Genomic DNA, 16,677 nt, shown 5'->3' with positions numbered 1-16,677 from the left:
TGTTGCGTCCTTCGCTGGGCGCTGGGGCGAACGGCGCATTTTCGTGCTGCGAATAAACGCAGCCAGCTCACTCTCCATTTCCACTATCTCCTCGTTTCGTTCGTTTTTATTCTCCATTTGAGTTGTTTACCAGCGCATCGTGTGCAAGGGAGCGGGCCGCAATAGTCAGGAACGGGTATACCCTCGGGGACACAGCCCCTACCCCAGTTCCCTGAGGCCTGACCTACGCTTAGCTGATCCCGGAATTCACGGACAGATCAGCGCTCGCTCGGGGCAACGCGGTCTACTAACACCGGTTCAATGCACACTACCAGACCAGGGTCCCGAAGGGGCTGGCTCCTGATACACGCCGCAACTACCACCTTGGCAAAGCTAGGCTCATATCACCCCATCGACGTCGACAGGGAGACTCCCAGTGTGTCCCGGCGTGTATCGGTCATTAGCAGTTCGCTCTTCACCGAGAAACTTTCTCGAGGGTACTACCTAGGACTCAAGTATTATGCCAGCTAGGGGGTCAGAACTACTTGCTCGGGCACCTCGGGGACGCCACTCCCCGTATCGTAAACGACCCATGAAGGATCGTTGACGATCCCTGAGGCCACAAACATACATGGGCCTCTCCAGACGGGACCATTTTCAACCAAATTGACCACATGTTGATCGAACGCCGCCACCTCTCAGCATTGATGAATGTCTGAACATATAGGGGGACCAATATAAACTCGGATCACTATTTCGTTGGCATGATGCTCCGAGCTCGAATAACAACGCCAAGCAGAATCCGTTTTGATAATCAGGTGAGAGTTAACTCTGAACTCACCCAAATGATCTTCACAATCACCTGAAAAACGTTATCATAAATACGGCCAGAAACATACTTGGCCCCAGCAGCAAAAAGAGTCGGAACGGCTGGTTCGACGAGTAATGTAAGCTAGTAGCGGAACGGAATAATTCTGCACACCGAGTAATGTTGCATCCTCATAGAACGCGGAGATCTACCACGAACTACGGCGAGCGGAGAAACGACTTCACAGACGGAAAAAGGAAGCCTGGGGGAACCAATAGGTCTGTGAACTCGAAAAGTACAGCGAGCAACCGCACCAGGCGCGCAAGTTTTACCAACAAGTCAGCAAGCCTTACACACGTCGATGTTCATCCTGCCGAGACAAAGAGGGAAATCTGGTTTCCGGCAGAATGGGCATGTTGAAGCGATGGGTTCAGTACTTTGATGAACTACTAAACATCGGCGAGTTGGAGGTCCCGCCAACTGAAGACGACGGACAAATACTGCCACCATCAAGTATAGAAGAAACAGTACGTGCAATTCATCGGCTTAAAAATCATAAGTCACCAGGAGCCGATGGAACTACAGGCGAATCGGTTAAATATGGAGGCGATCAATTACACCAAGTGGTTCATCAACTTGTGCTCAAGGTGTGGGACAGCGAATCAATGCCTGACGATTGGCAACGAGGCATTATCTCTCCCTTACATAAAAAGGGAGATATCACACATTGCAGCAATTATAGAGGTATCACGTTGCTGAGTACCATCTATAAGACATTCTCCTCTATCTTCCTAGGCCGGATAGCCCCATACGCCCAGAAAATCATTGCTCCATACCGAAGAGGCTTGACTCCAGGCAAATCAGCAACAGATCAGATTTTCTCTCTGCCGCAAACGATGGAAAAACTATTGGAAAATGAACATCAATTGTTCCATCTTTTCATCGACTTTAAAGCCGCCTATGACAGTATACCCAGGGTAAAACTGTGCGCGGCCATGAGAGAATTCGGTAATCGGACGAAATTTGTTAACCTGGCCCTGGAAAAAGTGATACATGATGCTGAGGTAAATGGGAGAAACACTATCCTCTTGGAGTTCGTCCAACTACTGGCCTATGCTGACGATATCGACATCATGGGGAAAACGACCGGAGTCGTACAAAATGCCTTCATCTAGATCATGGGCTGCACATCACTGAAGGCAATACGAAGCACATCGTGGAAACGTGAACATCAAAAACGAAAGAACCAACAACATCAAATTGCACTGGTTAAAGAAGATCAATAAAGATAGGAGACTACAACTTTAAGGACGTTGATAATTTCTCCTGTCTAGCTATGACGATGAAATCCGCGCACGGTCATTGACAGGCAACAGAGCCTATTTCAGCTTGCAAAAACTGTTCTGATCAAAACGTCTCACCATATAGTCAAATCTTTTACTGTACAAGCAATGATCTTGCCAATCCTCACGTATTTCTCGTGGGTTGTTAGCATGAAAATTTGTGAACTCTTGGCCGCGTTCGAGAGAAGAATCCTCCGAAGAATTTTTGGCCCCCTACATGAAGATGGACGATTCTGTGACCTATATAACGACGAAATCTATGAGCGATACCACGACTGTCGCTTGTGGATAAAATGCGGTTGAATAAGTTGCGGTAGGCGAGTTAGTTAATACGTATGGATACGAATGATCCAGCCCGGAAAGTCTATAAGGGCTATCTATGGTAGAAAAAGAAGACGTGGACCTTCTACGCAAACCGGAATGAAGTTCCTTATTGAGGCAGGCCTAGACCGGATGCCGGCTGTTGCGTCTATCTATACAGTTCCAGAAACCGGGCCTGTTTTTCAGAAGTTAAGACGCCTGAAATTTGGTATGTCTCAATAAGGGATCCGCCCTTTATCTGATTATAGGGATTAGTTGTGTGCTCGTAGATGAATACCGTAATTCCAAGAGGTCCTCTGATTCATTACATTGTCAAATTCCAGGAATGTTGCTACTTTTAAGGCAAGTTTTCAACTTCTATTAATTCAATTGATATCACCATGTCTATTATTGTGTGGTTTCTAATATTTTGCTGCATTAATTCACCAAAGGTATGCTTTGAAACGTTGCTATAAGATCGGTGCCCAGTTTATTCTGGTTAATACCAGCGCACTAATTTCGCACATGGAAATGATGAATTTAAAATTGTTTTCTTTCGTACTTTGTTTGTAGATAATTTCGTAGGTCTGTTACGAGCAAGTGTCTATTCAATGTGAGGGGGCTGGTGTCTGCATCTATGCTGGCGTGGAAACCGCTTGACTCTTCTAAAAACAGATAAAATATCGTGTTCACATATATATCCCACTAGGAGCTCACTCCCCCCGTCATAGATTTAGGTAATGGCTGGCACACCCTTTTCAGAAATTGCAATAAAGAGGATTTCCTCCTGAAGTGCAGAGTTTTGAGTATTCAAAAATTATCTCAACCCGCACAAGCTATTCGTTATTTTCCACTCATTCAATCCAAACAACTATCTGCCGAGCATCTAAATACCGAATTCAAGATATTCTCATTTTTTATGCTGCTTATCAATAATTATCACCGGAGCTCAGTTGGCTTATCATTGAATGTGAGAAAGCTAACTGTCATGTTATTCAAGCATGGCAAGATTACAGTAGCGAAGGCGCCAATATAAGGCACTAGATTGGCAGAAAGACATTTGTTTGCCACAGCGGCCTTGCCTGAGTGGGAGCTAGTATAATAGTTCCGAGTGAAGTTGAACTCCGGTGTTCAGAGCAAAAAGTCAGAAAGTGCTAGCCGGTGTGTGAAGTGTTTGTGATTGAACCGAGGGGGTTTTGTGTACTTTCACTGATTAGAAATACTTCGTCGCTCCTGCGAAAATGAGCAAGTCCAGCCAATTAACTATTATTGCGGTCGAAGGGGAGGATTTACGTTGGCCCACATCTCTAGGGTCACACGGATCAGATGCAATGGTAAGAATTTTTAATGCAACACAAACATTGTGCAATGACTTTAATTCACTCAAAGAAATCCAATTATTTGACCCACGTAAAACCTTCGACTTTGTTGTCATACTATACTGACTACAGCGAACATACTATAAATTGCTAACAGAATATTTGGTAGATGCTCTAAAATTAGATAGCTTAAAGCTCGATTGGTAAATCGAATTTCATTTTTAAAACTTTCCATTTACTGTAGAGCTTGCGTTTAGAATGTTTTTAGTGGGCTGGCTTCTATTTTTTAGTAATTAGAATGAACAATTAATATTAAATCTTTTTTTCGTTCAAATTAGCATACTGACCCAGATTACTCTTGCGTCTATGTGACCATCCGGACTAGCGGTGGGGCTTACGGTAACGGTCTCACCTTTACATGCGGTAAGTCTAGAGCTTTTACTAATTTTGTCCATTGCACTTTTAAATATAAACCTCAGAACCTTAGCTCTGGGTTATCATTATGTCGTTTTGGAAATTTTGAACATAGAGAATTCCATCACGTGAAAGATCGTATGGTTACCCTTGGAGAAAATTTGTGTAATTTGTTTGTAGCTTCCAAATGATTTACCGGTTTTGGTATGAAAATGATGATGACAATGGTGTATCTCCATTTGTACAACTGATGACTAAATGGTTGGTAAAATCTGATCAAGCATAGCGGAGGGGGGGACTGACAAATGGACGCGGCTAGCCAAGATGTGTAGCATTTGCTAGTTTAACGACATGCGAATCCGCTTTTTGTCTTTATTTTCTTGTGCCACGCTGCAGGGAAAATTCGTTTGGTAGCACTCTTTCTTTCTCAACTATATACACTTTTTAAGGTTTTGTGTAAAACAAAACCTTATTAAAATCGATTCAATGTCTGTCTGTCTGTTAGTCTGTCTGTCACACGCATTTTTCTCTAAAACGGCTAAACCGATCCGAACGAAATTTGGTGGACAGATGGGAACTATGAAATCCCACGCAAACAGTGAGTGGCATAAATTTAGGTGGAGTTTAAAGGGGGGCTCCCCATACATGCAAAGGGGAGATTCAAAAATTTTTTTTCACCGGATATAGTTGTGTAGGATATCAAATGAAAGGTCTCGATTTGTACTTTCCGAAACTGATATTAGTTTTGGCATAAATTGCAAAGTGCGTGAGTAATGAGTCAAAATGTACGCACTTGAAGTGAGACAGGACTCATTTTTGGAAACTACCCAACCTAAAAATCCGGAAAAAATCGGAGTGGTGCACCTAGATGAAATCTAGGCCTCAAAATATGTCCCATTCCGATATCTGCTCAAATAAACTTACTAATAGTATATTACTACTTTTTAGAAATTTACTGAAAAACCCCCCTTAAATTCATCCTAGGACTTCCGAATTGTACCAGCATAGAGGACAATATTTTGTATATGCATGCAAAATTTCGTAGAAATCTGGCAATTAACGCGAAAGTTATAGCAGTTCAAACTTAGCAATTTCGCGCGAATTTACCGCTTCCAAAGCCATGCAAATCAGATGCTGACGTCATAATTACCCGGAATAATTGACATTCGCGTGAAATATTAAAGTCGCATTTATGAAGAATCTACTTATCTGCAGCACTTTTTCAGATTTTGTGTAAAACACTTATGTGAAATCTAATCTTCGAGAGATGTCCCATTCCGGTATCTGCTCAGATAAATTTACTAATAGTATATTATCAACTTTTAGAAATTGACTAAAAAACTCCCCTTAAGTTCATCCTAAGTGTACTAAATTTTGCACCGACATAGAGGACAGCCTCGTGCATACACATGCCAAATTTCATGAAAATCCAACTATTATTGGGAAAGTTATAGCAGTTCAAACTTATCAGTTTCGTGCTAATTAACAGCATCCTAAGCCATACAAATAAGATGCTGACGTCATAATTAACGAGAATAATTGAAATTCGAGTGAAATATTAAAATTCCATTCAAGAAGAATCTAATTCTCCCTAGCCCTTTTTTATATTTGATGTTGGTTAAATTGTTGGCATTTGCTAACAATATTAAACTCAGAGTGTGAAGCGTATGAGGTTGACTATTTCAATACAGGGCTTTCCATCAAATGATTATTTAAATTACTTTCTCAAAATAGATGCCAATAGAATTTTTGACTATGTGACACGGACCTGTCAGGCTCACCGCTCCTCACATCTTCTTCTTTTTCTTCAGCCTTGAGTTCACAAGCGGGGTCGGCTCGTCGTGATCGGTTTCGTCATTTTATTTTATCAAATGCCTGATCAGGATGTAATCGCGAGACCTTCAAATCCCCATCCAGTGTATCATGCGACCATTGTTTTGGCCGGCTTTTTGGTTGCTTACCATTGACTTCGATGTTCTCACCAATACTGGTTGTTGAATTCTCGTTAGCGTGAATTACGTGACCACATCATCGAAAACGCCTCTCTTGCAGTTTTTCCACGATCGGTGCAAACCCATATTGATCGCGGATATTCTCATTTCAGACGTGATCAAAACGTGTCATGCCACCAGTGCAATGCAACACCTTCGTCCCCATTACCGCAAGACGCCGTTCATTGTCCTTTATAGTCAACACTCAAACTCAAACAGTAAATTTTAGATTTGGGACGTGCGCTGATACGTAGATCACAAAGAACACCAGTTGGGGAATGCCACTTCATCCACGTGGCGTTAATGCTTGAAACAATTTCATTACGCAGTTCTCCATTGGGTGGTAGCATTGACTCGAGATATTTAAATCGCTCAGTTCTTTCAAGGGCAGTAATCTGCCCCTCCAGATATTTAAATCGCTGAGTTCTGGCAATGGTAGTAACCTGCCCAGGACTGAGCGATTTCAATATCTCGGGTCAATGCTATAAGCCAATGGAGAACTACGTTATGTTCCTCACATAGGGAAACACAAAACCTTTTATACCTGAAGCGTCAAGCTTCCGGTTTCCCGACTTGTTATTATTGTCATCATCGTTTTTCAACTTCTTGTATCTCATTTACGTATTCTACTATACTATTATGACTATATAATTTATTAATTTATAATGATGATTCATTATAATGCTATGTACCTTTGTACGCTAGCATGCAATTAAATGCATTTTCACGTTGCGAATTGATACATGCAATAGAGAAACGAGTGGCGCTGTTAGCCTTTCAGCAAGTGCAGCTTGGTATTTTTTGTGTTGCACGCGGGTGATGAAAGCCCTCGTCTATTGTTCGAGATAAGGAAGAGTACAATTTCTCGCTTCTTTATCTTGGACGACTAGATAGATGTGGAACAACATGACAGAATTAAAGTGTGGGAATTTAAAAGCTAAATGTTTTAAACAGAAAAAGAGGATGTGTAAAGTTTAAAAGCAAAAAAAATAGACTGAGGCTTAATTAACCGAAAAATAGTTTGAAAATCAAAAGCTCAATGCTTCTACTATAAAAGGTTGTGTATATTTTTTATGTAAGAATATTTAAACACACAACACCTTCGTTTGTAGGTAGCTCGTAATATATATTCGCGTAGTACGTTACACTAATCACTTTAGTGTGATATTGAAATTCTATATCTGAAGTTAGAATAATTCTAGTGGGTTTCTTGTATATAAACCCAAGAAAGAAGAAAACAAATTTGACACCCTTTTTTTGCATGAACATGGGTTCCACGGCTTGGTCGTTGACAACTTGGCCAGCGGAACATTCAATGCTACAAGGCTAGGGGGGAAAGAAAGAAATGTTCAAACGTAGCACCACCTTACTGAGAATACTAGTTACAAAACCGAAGAAAGATGGGCTGAAAGCAACTCGCTTGACCAATAAAGTGGTAACTACATACTCCGCATTTGTACAAGGATTCTACAGGACCAAGAAGCAGACCCATCCAAGCCAAGCTCGTCATCTCCGAAATCTTCGTCACTGCCGAAGATTGTAAAGAATAAGATACAAGGAAGGCTAGTGCATACTAAAGATGGAGGAGTGTACAAAAGGAGTAATCCTGTCGCGACTCAGAGAGGGCAGGGCCATGGTCCAGAGGGACCACCCTTCACACAGATTGGAGCAAAAATAATTAAACTGTCCGAACTTATCAACGACAAGCACAACGTGCACCAAGCCATAGAAAATGTAATAATGGTTATTAGAGTCCTTTATGACGGATCACAGGAGAAAGAATGAAATTCCAAGGAGAAGCCGAAACCTGCTGTCCCAGCAGTGTCACAGACGACCCATGTGACACATAACTGTATTTCTTTCAAATTTCGGTCAAATAAAAGAATACAGGAAAAAGAAGTGTATCCTCTTGGGGATGAACAGGTGCATTAGAGAAAGGAGGCTTACAGGCAGCTCCGAAAAGCGGAATCAAGTGCGAACGTCGGCTAGATGGACGAAGATTACTAACAAAAAGGTGCAAAGGAAAGCAAAAGTGCGGGTATGTCCAACAAGACCAGTCTGTCCTACGCGAAGATACTGCAAAAGGTTAAAGGTGATCCCAACCTAAAAGGTCTAAATGGAAATATCAATAGAATCCTAAGAACCCAACTCAAACGATCTAGCGTGGGCAAAATTGGCTTTTGCACTCAAGTTAAAAATTAGCTTGGGTAAAATGCTACATTGGGTACCCAAAACATGAGATCTCAATGAAGTGACTACGAAAGGACAAATTTGCACTGCCTTGAAGGAACAAAACAAAAACTTATGGTGGTACTCAAACGATCACAATACAATTAACAGTGGAGGCAGCGCAGCAATTGTTGGTGGTCTCTCTGCCGCTTAAGAGAAGAGATCTTCTGAGCATTCACCAAGCATTCACGAAGGAAAGCAGCTCTCCCACCCTGCAACTAGAGATCCCACTGAGGTCCTTAAAGAATGTTTTACGTAATGTCCGCAGTCTTGCTTCAGCTACAGCTGTAGCTAGAGGTGGTGAGCATTCGTCATCTAAAGTCATCTGGAAATAGTAACTGCCCGGAATTTAGGGAAACATTGACTACAAAAAGAAAGTGAAACTCGCTCACATCACCTAGGAATCTGAAATAGAAGTTACCATCATAAAGAAACTATATAGGGCGGGGGGGCGTATAGGTCACAAATTCGGCTGGTGGAGCTGCAGTCGGCAATGTACTATGAGTCAAGGAACCAGTAGCTTTGTGTGTGCGAAAATAAGTGGTATATATGTTTACAGCTGCTACGTCCCACCAAAGCTGACACTGTCTGAATTTGAGGAAATGCTTGACAATCTTGTTCTCGACGTAAGAGAACGAAGTCCAAAGGCAATTGTGACTTCAACAAGGGAGCGCAGTCCATTAGAGACTTTTGTGCAGTTTGATATAATCCTGACCAACGAGGTTGAGGTTAACTTTTTCCCGAAGGGAGAGTCCGCTCCAATCGTAGATCTGATGTTTACTAGCCCTGAATTGGGTCGTGGTATGTCCTGGTGTAATAGCAGGGGCTACAGTAGATGGCCCAACTACTGATGTAATAATAAACTGACTAGCCTTCGATCGGCCTGCGAACGAACCAGACGAACGTTAGAGAAGGCGGTAGTTCAAATCAATCAAGGAAAAAAAAAGAGCACGCTTATTAGTAAGCCCGCAAAACCATAAGCTGGGCATCCAACAAAGTAAGAGGGAAAGCTTTTAGGAGTTTTGCGCGGAGGCGAGTGTAAACCGGTGCAAGAGCGGTTATAAAGTCGTAATGAAACAACCGTAGAGTCCGTGCCTTATACTCTTGTTGAAAATCATCCAGGTTACAGACCAAAGTACTCCGCTCCTTGAAATCGGATGAGTTGAACCCTGTCAATAAGCATTTGGGGAAAATAAAGATCGATGATCTAACGGGATCTAACGAACGGGAGTTAATAAATTTCTTAGTTTCCACAATTACACAGAATTTAATTGCACATATGTAAAGAAATTTGTACTAAGAAGATATAGCTGGAGAGCGTTGAAATAGCTCCTGCAAAGAGAAACCAGGAGGGAGTGAAACTCTGCTCACATAGGCGAAAAAAGTAAATAAGCCTTTTCCTTCCAAAAAATACGGAAGGACTTGGAAACATTTAAGGTTGAAGCCTTGGAGATTTGAGAGGCATCACAATAGTGAATATAATATATCGGACAAACTATTAGACAGTTAGTGTCAGGCAGAGTAAGAAATATTTAAGTAGCGACTCCATTATTGGAAAGTGACCATCATGTGCATAATCTTTTCAACGTCGCCTATGATAATCTAACTAGTGTAAAAATGTGCACCCCAATGAGAAAAATCGACATACCGACTAAATTGATAAGACTGATCAAGCTGACCATTACCAATGTGCAAAGCCAGATAAAAGCAGCAGGATCACTCTTTCACCATCAACAACGGTCTTAGACAAAGAGGTGCCCTATCATCCATCTTTTTTAACCTGACTTAGAGAAGATGTTCCTAGATGCTGATGGAAATGCCAAGTCCAACCAACTACTGACCTATTCTGACGATATTGACATAATGGAAGTAACAAAACGAAATATACAAACTGCCTTCATCCAGAACAAGCAGACGGCGATTGGTGCGAAATGTTGGGCTGCACATTAATGAAGCCAAGCGAAATACATGGTAGTAATGTCAGTACCTAAAACGCATCAAGCGACACTGGTCAACTGAGAACAATGTAAATAGGCGACTCCTACTGTACAAGACGATGATGCCAGTCTCCATGTACTCCTCAGAGACTTGAGTTCTTAGCAAAAAATGGGAATTCTTACCTGCGCTCGAGAGGCGAATTCTACTTGTTGGGTCCCTCTACAGGAGGATTTCGATTCCATAGTCTATATAATGAAGAAATGAGCGACAATCCATACAATCCAGCTAAATAGGTTGCGATGGGCGGGTCATCTAATCCGTATAGGTGATCTAGCTCGGAAAGTCTATGAGAGTAATATCTATGGTAAAAGAAGGAGGCTTAGAAAACCTTGCCTGAGATCGATCTACGACGTAGGCTAAGACGGCAGACTGGATATCGAATTGATAGACCTTGACGGAAAGCCGGGATGCTAGGAATTTTTTAATAAGGTAGACTTCAGCCGGATACCGGTTACTCAGGTTTTTCTCAGTTCTAAAAAAAAGAAATAATTCTGCTTCATCCTTTATCTTCTGGAGATGAGAAAAAGAGAGTAATTTTGGCAAGGTCATTCTACAGGAATTCAAGGGTTGAAAAAGTGACATTATCCATAAATGAATAAAGAAATGAGTTTTCGCATCTTCTCCATTTCTAATTTTCCTTAAAAATAATGCGGGGGTAATCGAAAATCGAACGACACCCAGAATTACATTGACGGAAATAAAAGATTCTTAGATCGATATTTCATGTCCCAGAAGTCCCTTTTTCAGTGTATTTTGAACCCTATTTTTTCCAAAATCATATAAAGCCTTCAGATTCGTTTGATACACATTGTGTATTTTCCAGGAAGGGGAACAGATGTTGTCCTTTTAGCAGTACGGAGCATGAAGTTCTTGGTGGAAGGGAAAAATGCAGATGACATTTTCTCTAATTTTGGAACGTTTTGGCGTCAGTTGACCAGTGAGTCACAACTGAGATGGGTAACATGATTGCTTATGTTTGATATTTTTACTTTGTTCTTTAACTTGTAACTTGTAACTATAGATTGGGCCCGAAAAGGGAGTAACCCACCTAGCAGTAGCTGCGATAATCAACGCACTATGGGATCTTTGGGCAAAGTTAGAAAACAAGCCAGTCTGGAGATTGTTGGCCGATCTTGAACCTGAGGTATGTAATATCTAAGTAACAGTTTAGGTTGAAAAATAGATATTAGGATTTAAATTGCTTCGATGTTCAGTTAAATCTGGATAACCAATATTTCGTGGAGGCATCTATGAATCCCCACTTACATAGTGATATTTGTAATTCAAGCTTCCACTGAATAAATCTATCAATGGTAAGTATAATTTATATCTTTTAGGAATTTAAATTATTGACACAACAAGGAATTGAAACTGTTTGGCTTTATCTTATAGAAAAAAATATTCAAAAGAACTTAATATAGTGATGTCAGGCAGAGATATTATGTTTAAAAAGCATGAAGGTTAAAATATGGGGGGGATGTGCGGATCAACTTCTTTCTCAAACTGTTGCAGATGCAGTTGGCAAGACATCTACAATTACAGCACTTATTTTAGATAAAGTCTGGCAGACCAAACAGATTTTTGGTGTAAGGGCCAAATTACCTCTTAATTTCGTTGCCCAAGGTTTGAATCCCAGTTCGTCATGGATGTTTGTATTTGCTCTTGTGCGCTACTATAATTTGCACAGGATTCAATGTCATTATAACGAAAATGAAAGATAGCCTTTTTGAAAACGAAATATTGAAAAAATGACAATGCCAAAGAAGAGAAGGGGCTTTACATACAAGTGATCAGGATCAGGATATTATGAATTTGGTCTTGTTGGTAAGAAATATGTAAACGAAAAATTCAGGGAATAAAACTGAGAGAAAATTAACTATCCAAAGGAACGGCCGGACTTTATATAGTTTACTCATTATTTGTAAAGTACAGAGCACAACCGATCTCATGTTGTTATTTTTTATTTCCAAAAAACCAACCAACCAACAACATCAAACCGCACTGGCCAAACGGGAAGAATAAAGATAAAAGATTACAACTTTGAGACCGTTGATAATTTCTCCTATCTAGGGTCGAAAATCACAACCGATAACAGCTCCGACGATTAAATCCGCGCACGATTGTTGGCAGCTAACAGAGCCTTTTTCAGCTTACAAAAACTGTTCCGCTCGCAACGTCTCACCATAGGGTCAAAGCTCTTACTGTACAAAACTATGACCTTGCCAGTCCTCATGTATTTCTCGCAGACTTGGATTCTTAGCGCGTTCGAGACAAGAATCCTCCGAACAATTTTTGGTTCCCTACATGAGGATAGACGATTCCGTCGCCTACATAATGACGAAATCTATGAGCGATACCATGACTGTCAGGTTGTGGATAAAATCCGGCTCAAGAGGTTAGATCCGTATGGATGAGGATGGTCCAGCCCGAAAAGTTTATTAGGGCAATATCTATGGTGGAAAAACAAAAAAAAAAGAAGACGAGGCAGACTCTGCCTGAGATGGAACGATGGCGTAGGTCAGGACGCCAGAATTGGTGGACCTCGGCGTAAAAACGCGATGTCTGGAGTTCCTTATTAAGACAGGCCTAGACCGGATACCGGTTGTTGCGCCGTTCATTATGATGATGATTTTTTATTTCTATTTGATATTCAATGACTGTTTCAGTGTACAACTGATAAACTTATAGCAAGAGGTGATTCTTAAAATGCTATGCATATGATAAGTCTACAACAATAGGACACAAAGGGATCACAAACATCCATGACGGATCAGAAGTAAGCATAAATGAGTGAGAAAAACTAATCGAAAAAAATGGAGATTGGAATCGCGCTAGCTAAGGTTGAACGACCTTTGGTAGCATTCGACAGGCTAAACTCTGAACTTGATGTTAATGGTTATCAAAATTTTCTTTTCTTATCATTTCTTTTGTATTAACTAATATGGAAAAGCACGGAAAATCTGCACACTGCATACACTGTAGGCTGCTGCCTTATACTTCACAAAGGGTTCATGCTCAAGAAATGTATCCCATAATCATGGGCCAGGTTGACAAAGATTCATCGTACTTACTCAGGTTCCAGCGGACCTGCCCAATCAATTTTCGCCACTGTTTCTAGTTTTGGGGATAACTGGACCATAGCGCACCCCAAAGTTCATTTCGGCCATTCCAAACATCACAATTATTACGATACCTTTGATTATTGTGGATCAGGGCATGCTCATCATCATTCCTCTTACAATTTCCAAACCCTGCTGGCCCTAATTTCCCATATAAAACATGGAAGAAGCTCATAGTTTTTTTCCCGATTTCAAAATAAATCAGTTTCCTTTTTTCCTGTTGTTCTATCAAATTATTACACCTCAGTATTTAATATACGCTGCAAAGCGTTTTATTCAAGTATGGCAAGTCGTACAAGATTTATTTATATGTATATATAGCTGCCATTCACCCGTTGGTGGGGCATAGCGTATCAACCACCCCTACCAGGGCTTCCTGAGAACCCTACACTACTCCTCTACTACTCTGCGCAAAGTGCTCTTGGAATGATATTCTCAGCAATGGAATTGTCGTCTCTCCTGTGTGTGACCCATACAATGCCACTTCCACCTTCTAATCCACTCATCCACGGGTAAGTAGCCTGTATGCCGTCCAAGTTCTTTGTTCGAAATAGTACCAGACCAACGTATCTTGATGGCACGTGTGTTGACGAAGGCCTAGAACTGTTGAATAAAAAGAGGGAAGGGACACTTTCCATGTGCTACTCCCATATAGAAACACAGAAAGAAGATTGGAACAGAACAATTTCAACTTAATCTTAAAATAATAATCGTTGGTGCGACAATTCAATTCGATCCGGACCTTGAAGGGTGTTCGAGCACTTCATTTAAGACCGTAGTAGTATACTACAGAACAATGGCACCCTGTAGGAAGCAATGCGGTCGGCGTTGAGCTTGCCCGTGAATATTACCCTGATTTGACTCAGGTACCCATTCACAGCTAGTGATTGGCGCCGAACTGAGCTTTAAGGAGCATATAGAATATGCATATGCGTGTCAGAAAACAACGAGTGCCACCGTGGCGCTATCAAAAATGTTGCCGAATGTTAGCAGAGTGAAACACGTGTTGCACCTGTGCGAACAGAAGCGGTTACTCTCTAATAGAGAGAGGTGAATTTAGTTTACCAGCTGATGGCTCTGAGAAGGTTGTACTGATAGTAACGGGCAAGATCCCAGTCGACATTCCGTGAATCAAATGATGTATGAAGGAAAGTGGCAGAGCCAAAATCGTATGATCGTTTGCCACGCAGATGGGACGAATCTACAAAGGGCTGCTGAATGTACAAACTTATTCCTAACATTAGGGTACGGCTTAGCCGGAAACACAGTCAGTGAGACCACTTACTGACAGAGTTGCTGCGTGAAATGAAGCAGTTGAGTAGTTACAAAGTCGGCACCGAACTGCTACAGTCTTTGTGGCTGCAGAGGCTTCCTGAGAGCATACAAACCATCCTGGCATGTGTGGATTCAGGTCCTCTGGATAGTCGTGCATAAGATCATCAGTTGCAGCATACATAGTCGAAGAAGGGCATACTATTCAAGGGGAAAATCTTGAGCTCTTGCGTCATGCAAACCGAACAACAACCTTGGACCTTTGGGAAAGTTTAGAAATTTTGAGAGAAATTTATAAAAATGCATGCTGGGAAGCAAAGAAAGCGGTCGCTGTCACCCGAGCGGACCATTACAAAATCTTTACGATAAACTGGACACTCGGGATGACGAGAAAGATCTGTATCGATTACCAAAAGTCAAAACGAACGCACACCGGTTGCGTTAATGACAACAATGGTACTTTGCTTACCAACCGTCGAGCCACAACGGATAGATGGCGATGTTTCAACTGAAGAATTTGCTCATCCTCCACTTTCACAATCAATGCCGAAATTTGTAGCAGTTCCACCTGTCAGCGCAACTGAAGTCGAGGAGGCAATAAAACGAAGGAAATCGGGGGAAGCCACAGGACCTGACGATATCGCATCTGAGCTCTGGAAAGAGAAGAGCTGGGAGCCAACACTGTGACTCAGTGAATTCTTTAATCGGGTTATTAAGGAAAAAAAACACCATCTGACTGGCAAGAAAGTACCACTGTTCCAATATGGAAAGAGAAAGGTAGTCCAGCAGAATGTTCAAATTACCGTCCGATCCGGCTACTTTCCCATACCATGAACATTTTTGCACGCATTCTTGACAACTTTATTCGCGAAATCGTTGAAATAACCGTGAATCAAGCCGAATTTATCAAAAACTGCGGAAATACTGACGCAATACACGCCGCGCGGTTACTCATGGACAAATACCGTAAGAAACATCGCCCTCTTTACATTGCATTTCTGGATCTAGAGAAAGCGTTTGACCGTGTGCGACACGAACTCATCTGGTATGCTTTATGACAACACTTAGTACCAGAAAAACTCGTGCGCTGGGTTCAGTCCGAAAAGTAAAGTTCGAAGTATGGCGGGTGTATCAAAATGGCTTCGTGTCTCTGTTGGTGTTCATCAAGGAAGCGCCCTCTCATCACTCCTCATTGTTCTTGTTATGGACACCATCACATGGGTCATCCAATGTCCAGTGTCCTATACACTGCTTTATGTAGATGATGTTTTCCTGGCGTCTAATAGAAAAAATTATCTCGAGCAACTGTCCAAAAATGAAATGATCGCCTCATGCAACACGGTCTCATATTGAATCTGAATAAAACTGAGTTTTTGACTGATCCCCATGAAACAGGCACAATCACTGTCAGCGGCAGTAATCTGCCCAGAACTGAGCGATTTAAATACCTCGGGGTAATGCTATCAGCCAATGGAGAACTACGTTATGAAATCACGCATTAACGCAACCTGGATAAAGTGACGTTCCACAACTGGTGTTCTTTGTGATCGACGTATCAACGAACGTCTCAAATCTAAAATTTACCGCAATATCGTCTGTCCTGTCGCCTTCTATGGTTCTGAGTGTTGGCCAACTATAAAAGACAATGAACGGCGTCTTATGGTAATAGAGAAAGATGTTGCGTTGGACTAGTGGCGTGACACGTTTCGATCACATCCGAAATGAGGATATCCGCGATCATTATGGCGTTGCACCGATTGTGGAAAAATTGCGAGAGGCGTCTTCGATGGTATGGTCACGCAATTCGCGCTAACGAAAATTCACTTTCCAAGATTGGTCTGAACATCGAGGTCTATAGAAAACGACCAAAAGACAGGCCGAAACAACGGTCTCTTGGTACTCTGG

General features: G+C 41.6%; 1 protein-coding gene across 1 annotated transcript in view; it reads left to right on the top strand.

Moving 5' to 3' along the window:
• Nucleotides 1-3,473: 3,473 nt before the first annotated feature.
• LOC119648996 (mitochondrial enolase superfamily member 1-like) overlaps nucleotides 3,474-16,677 on the top strand; it is a 41,975-nt gene continuing 28,771 nt past the window's right edge. The window contains exons 1-4 of the mRNA XM_038050931.1: nucleotides 3,474-3,764; nucleotides 4,088-4,172; nucleotides 11,205-11,338; nucleotides 11,403-11,525. Of these exons, the coding sequence (XP_037906859.1) occupies nucleotides 3,672-3,764; nucleotides 4,088-4,172; nucleotides 11,205-11,338; nucleotides 11,403-11,525 (435 nt within the window). The 5' untranslated portion in view covers nucleotides 3,474-3,671. The remainder of the gene's footprint in view (nucleotides 3,765-4,087; nucleotides 4,173-11,204; nucleotides 11,339-11,402; nucleotides 11,526-16,677) is intronic.

The sequence above is a fragment of the Hermetia illucens genome, chromosome 1, assembly GCF_905115235.1.
Source record: "Hermetia illucens chromosome 1, iHerIll2.2.curated.20191125, whole genome shotgun sequence".
Classification (NCBI taxonomy): Eukaryota; Metazoa; Arthropoda; class Insecta; order Diptera; family Stratiomyidae; genus Hermetia; species Hermetia illucens.
Note: the sequence above shows the minus strand (reverse complement) of the source record. Positions and strands in the feature narration are given on the sequence as shown.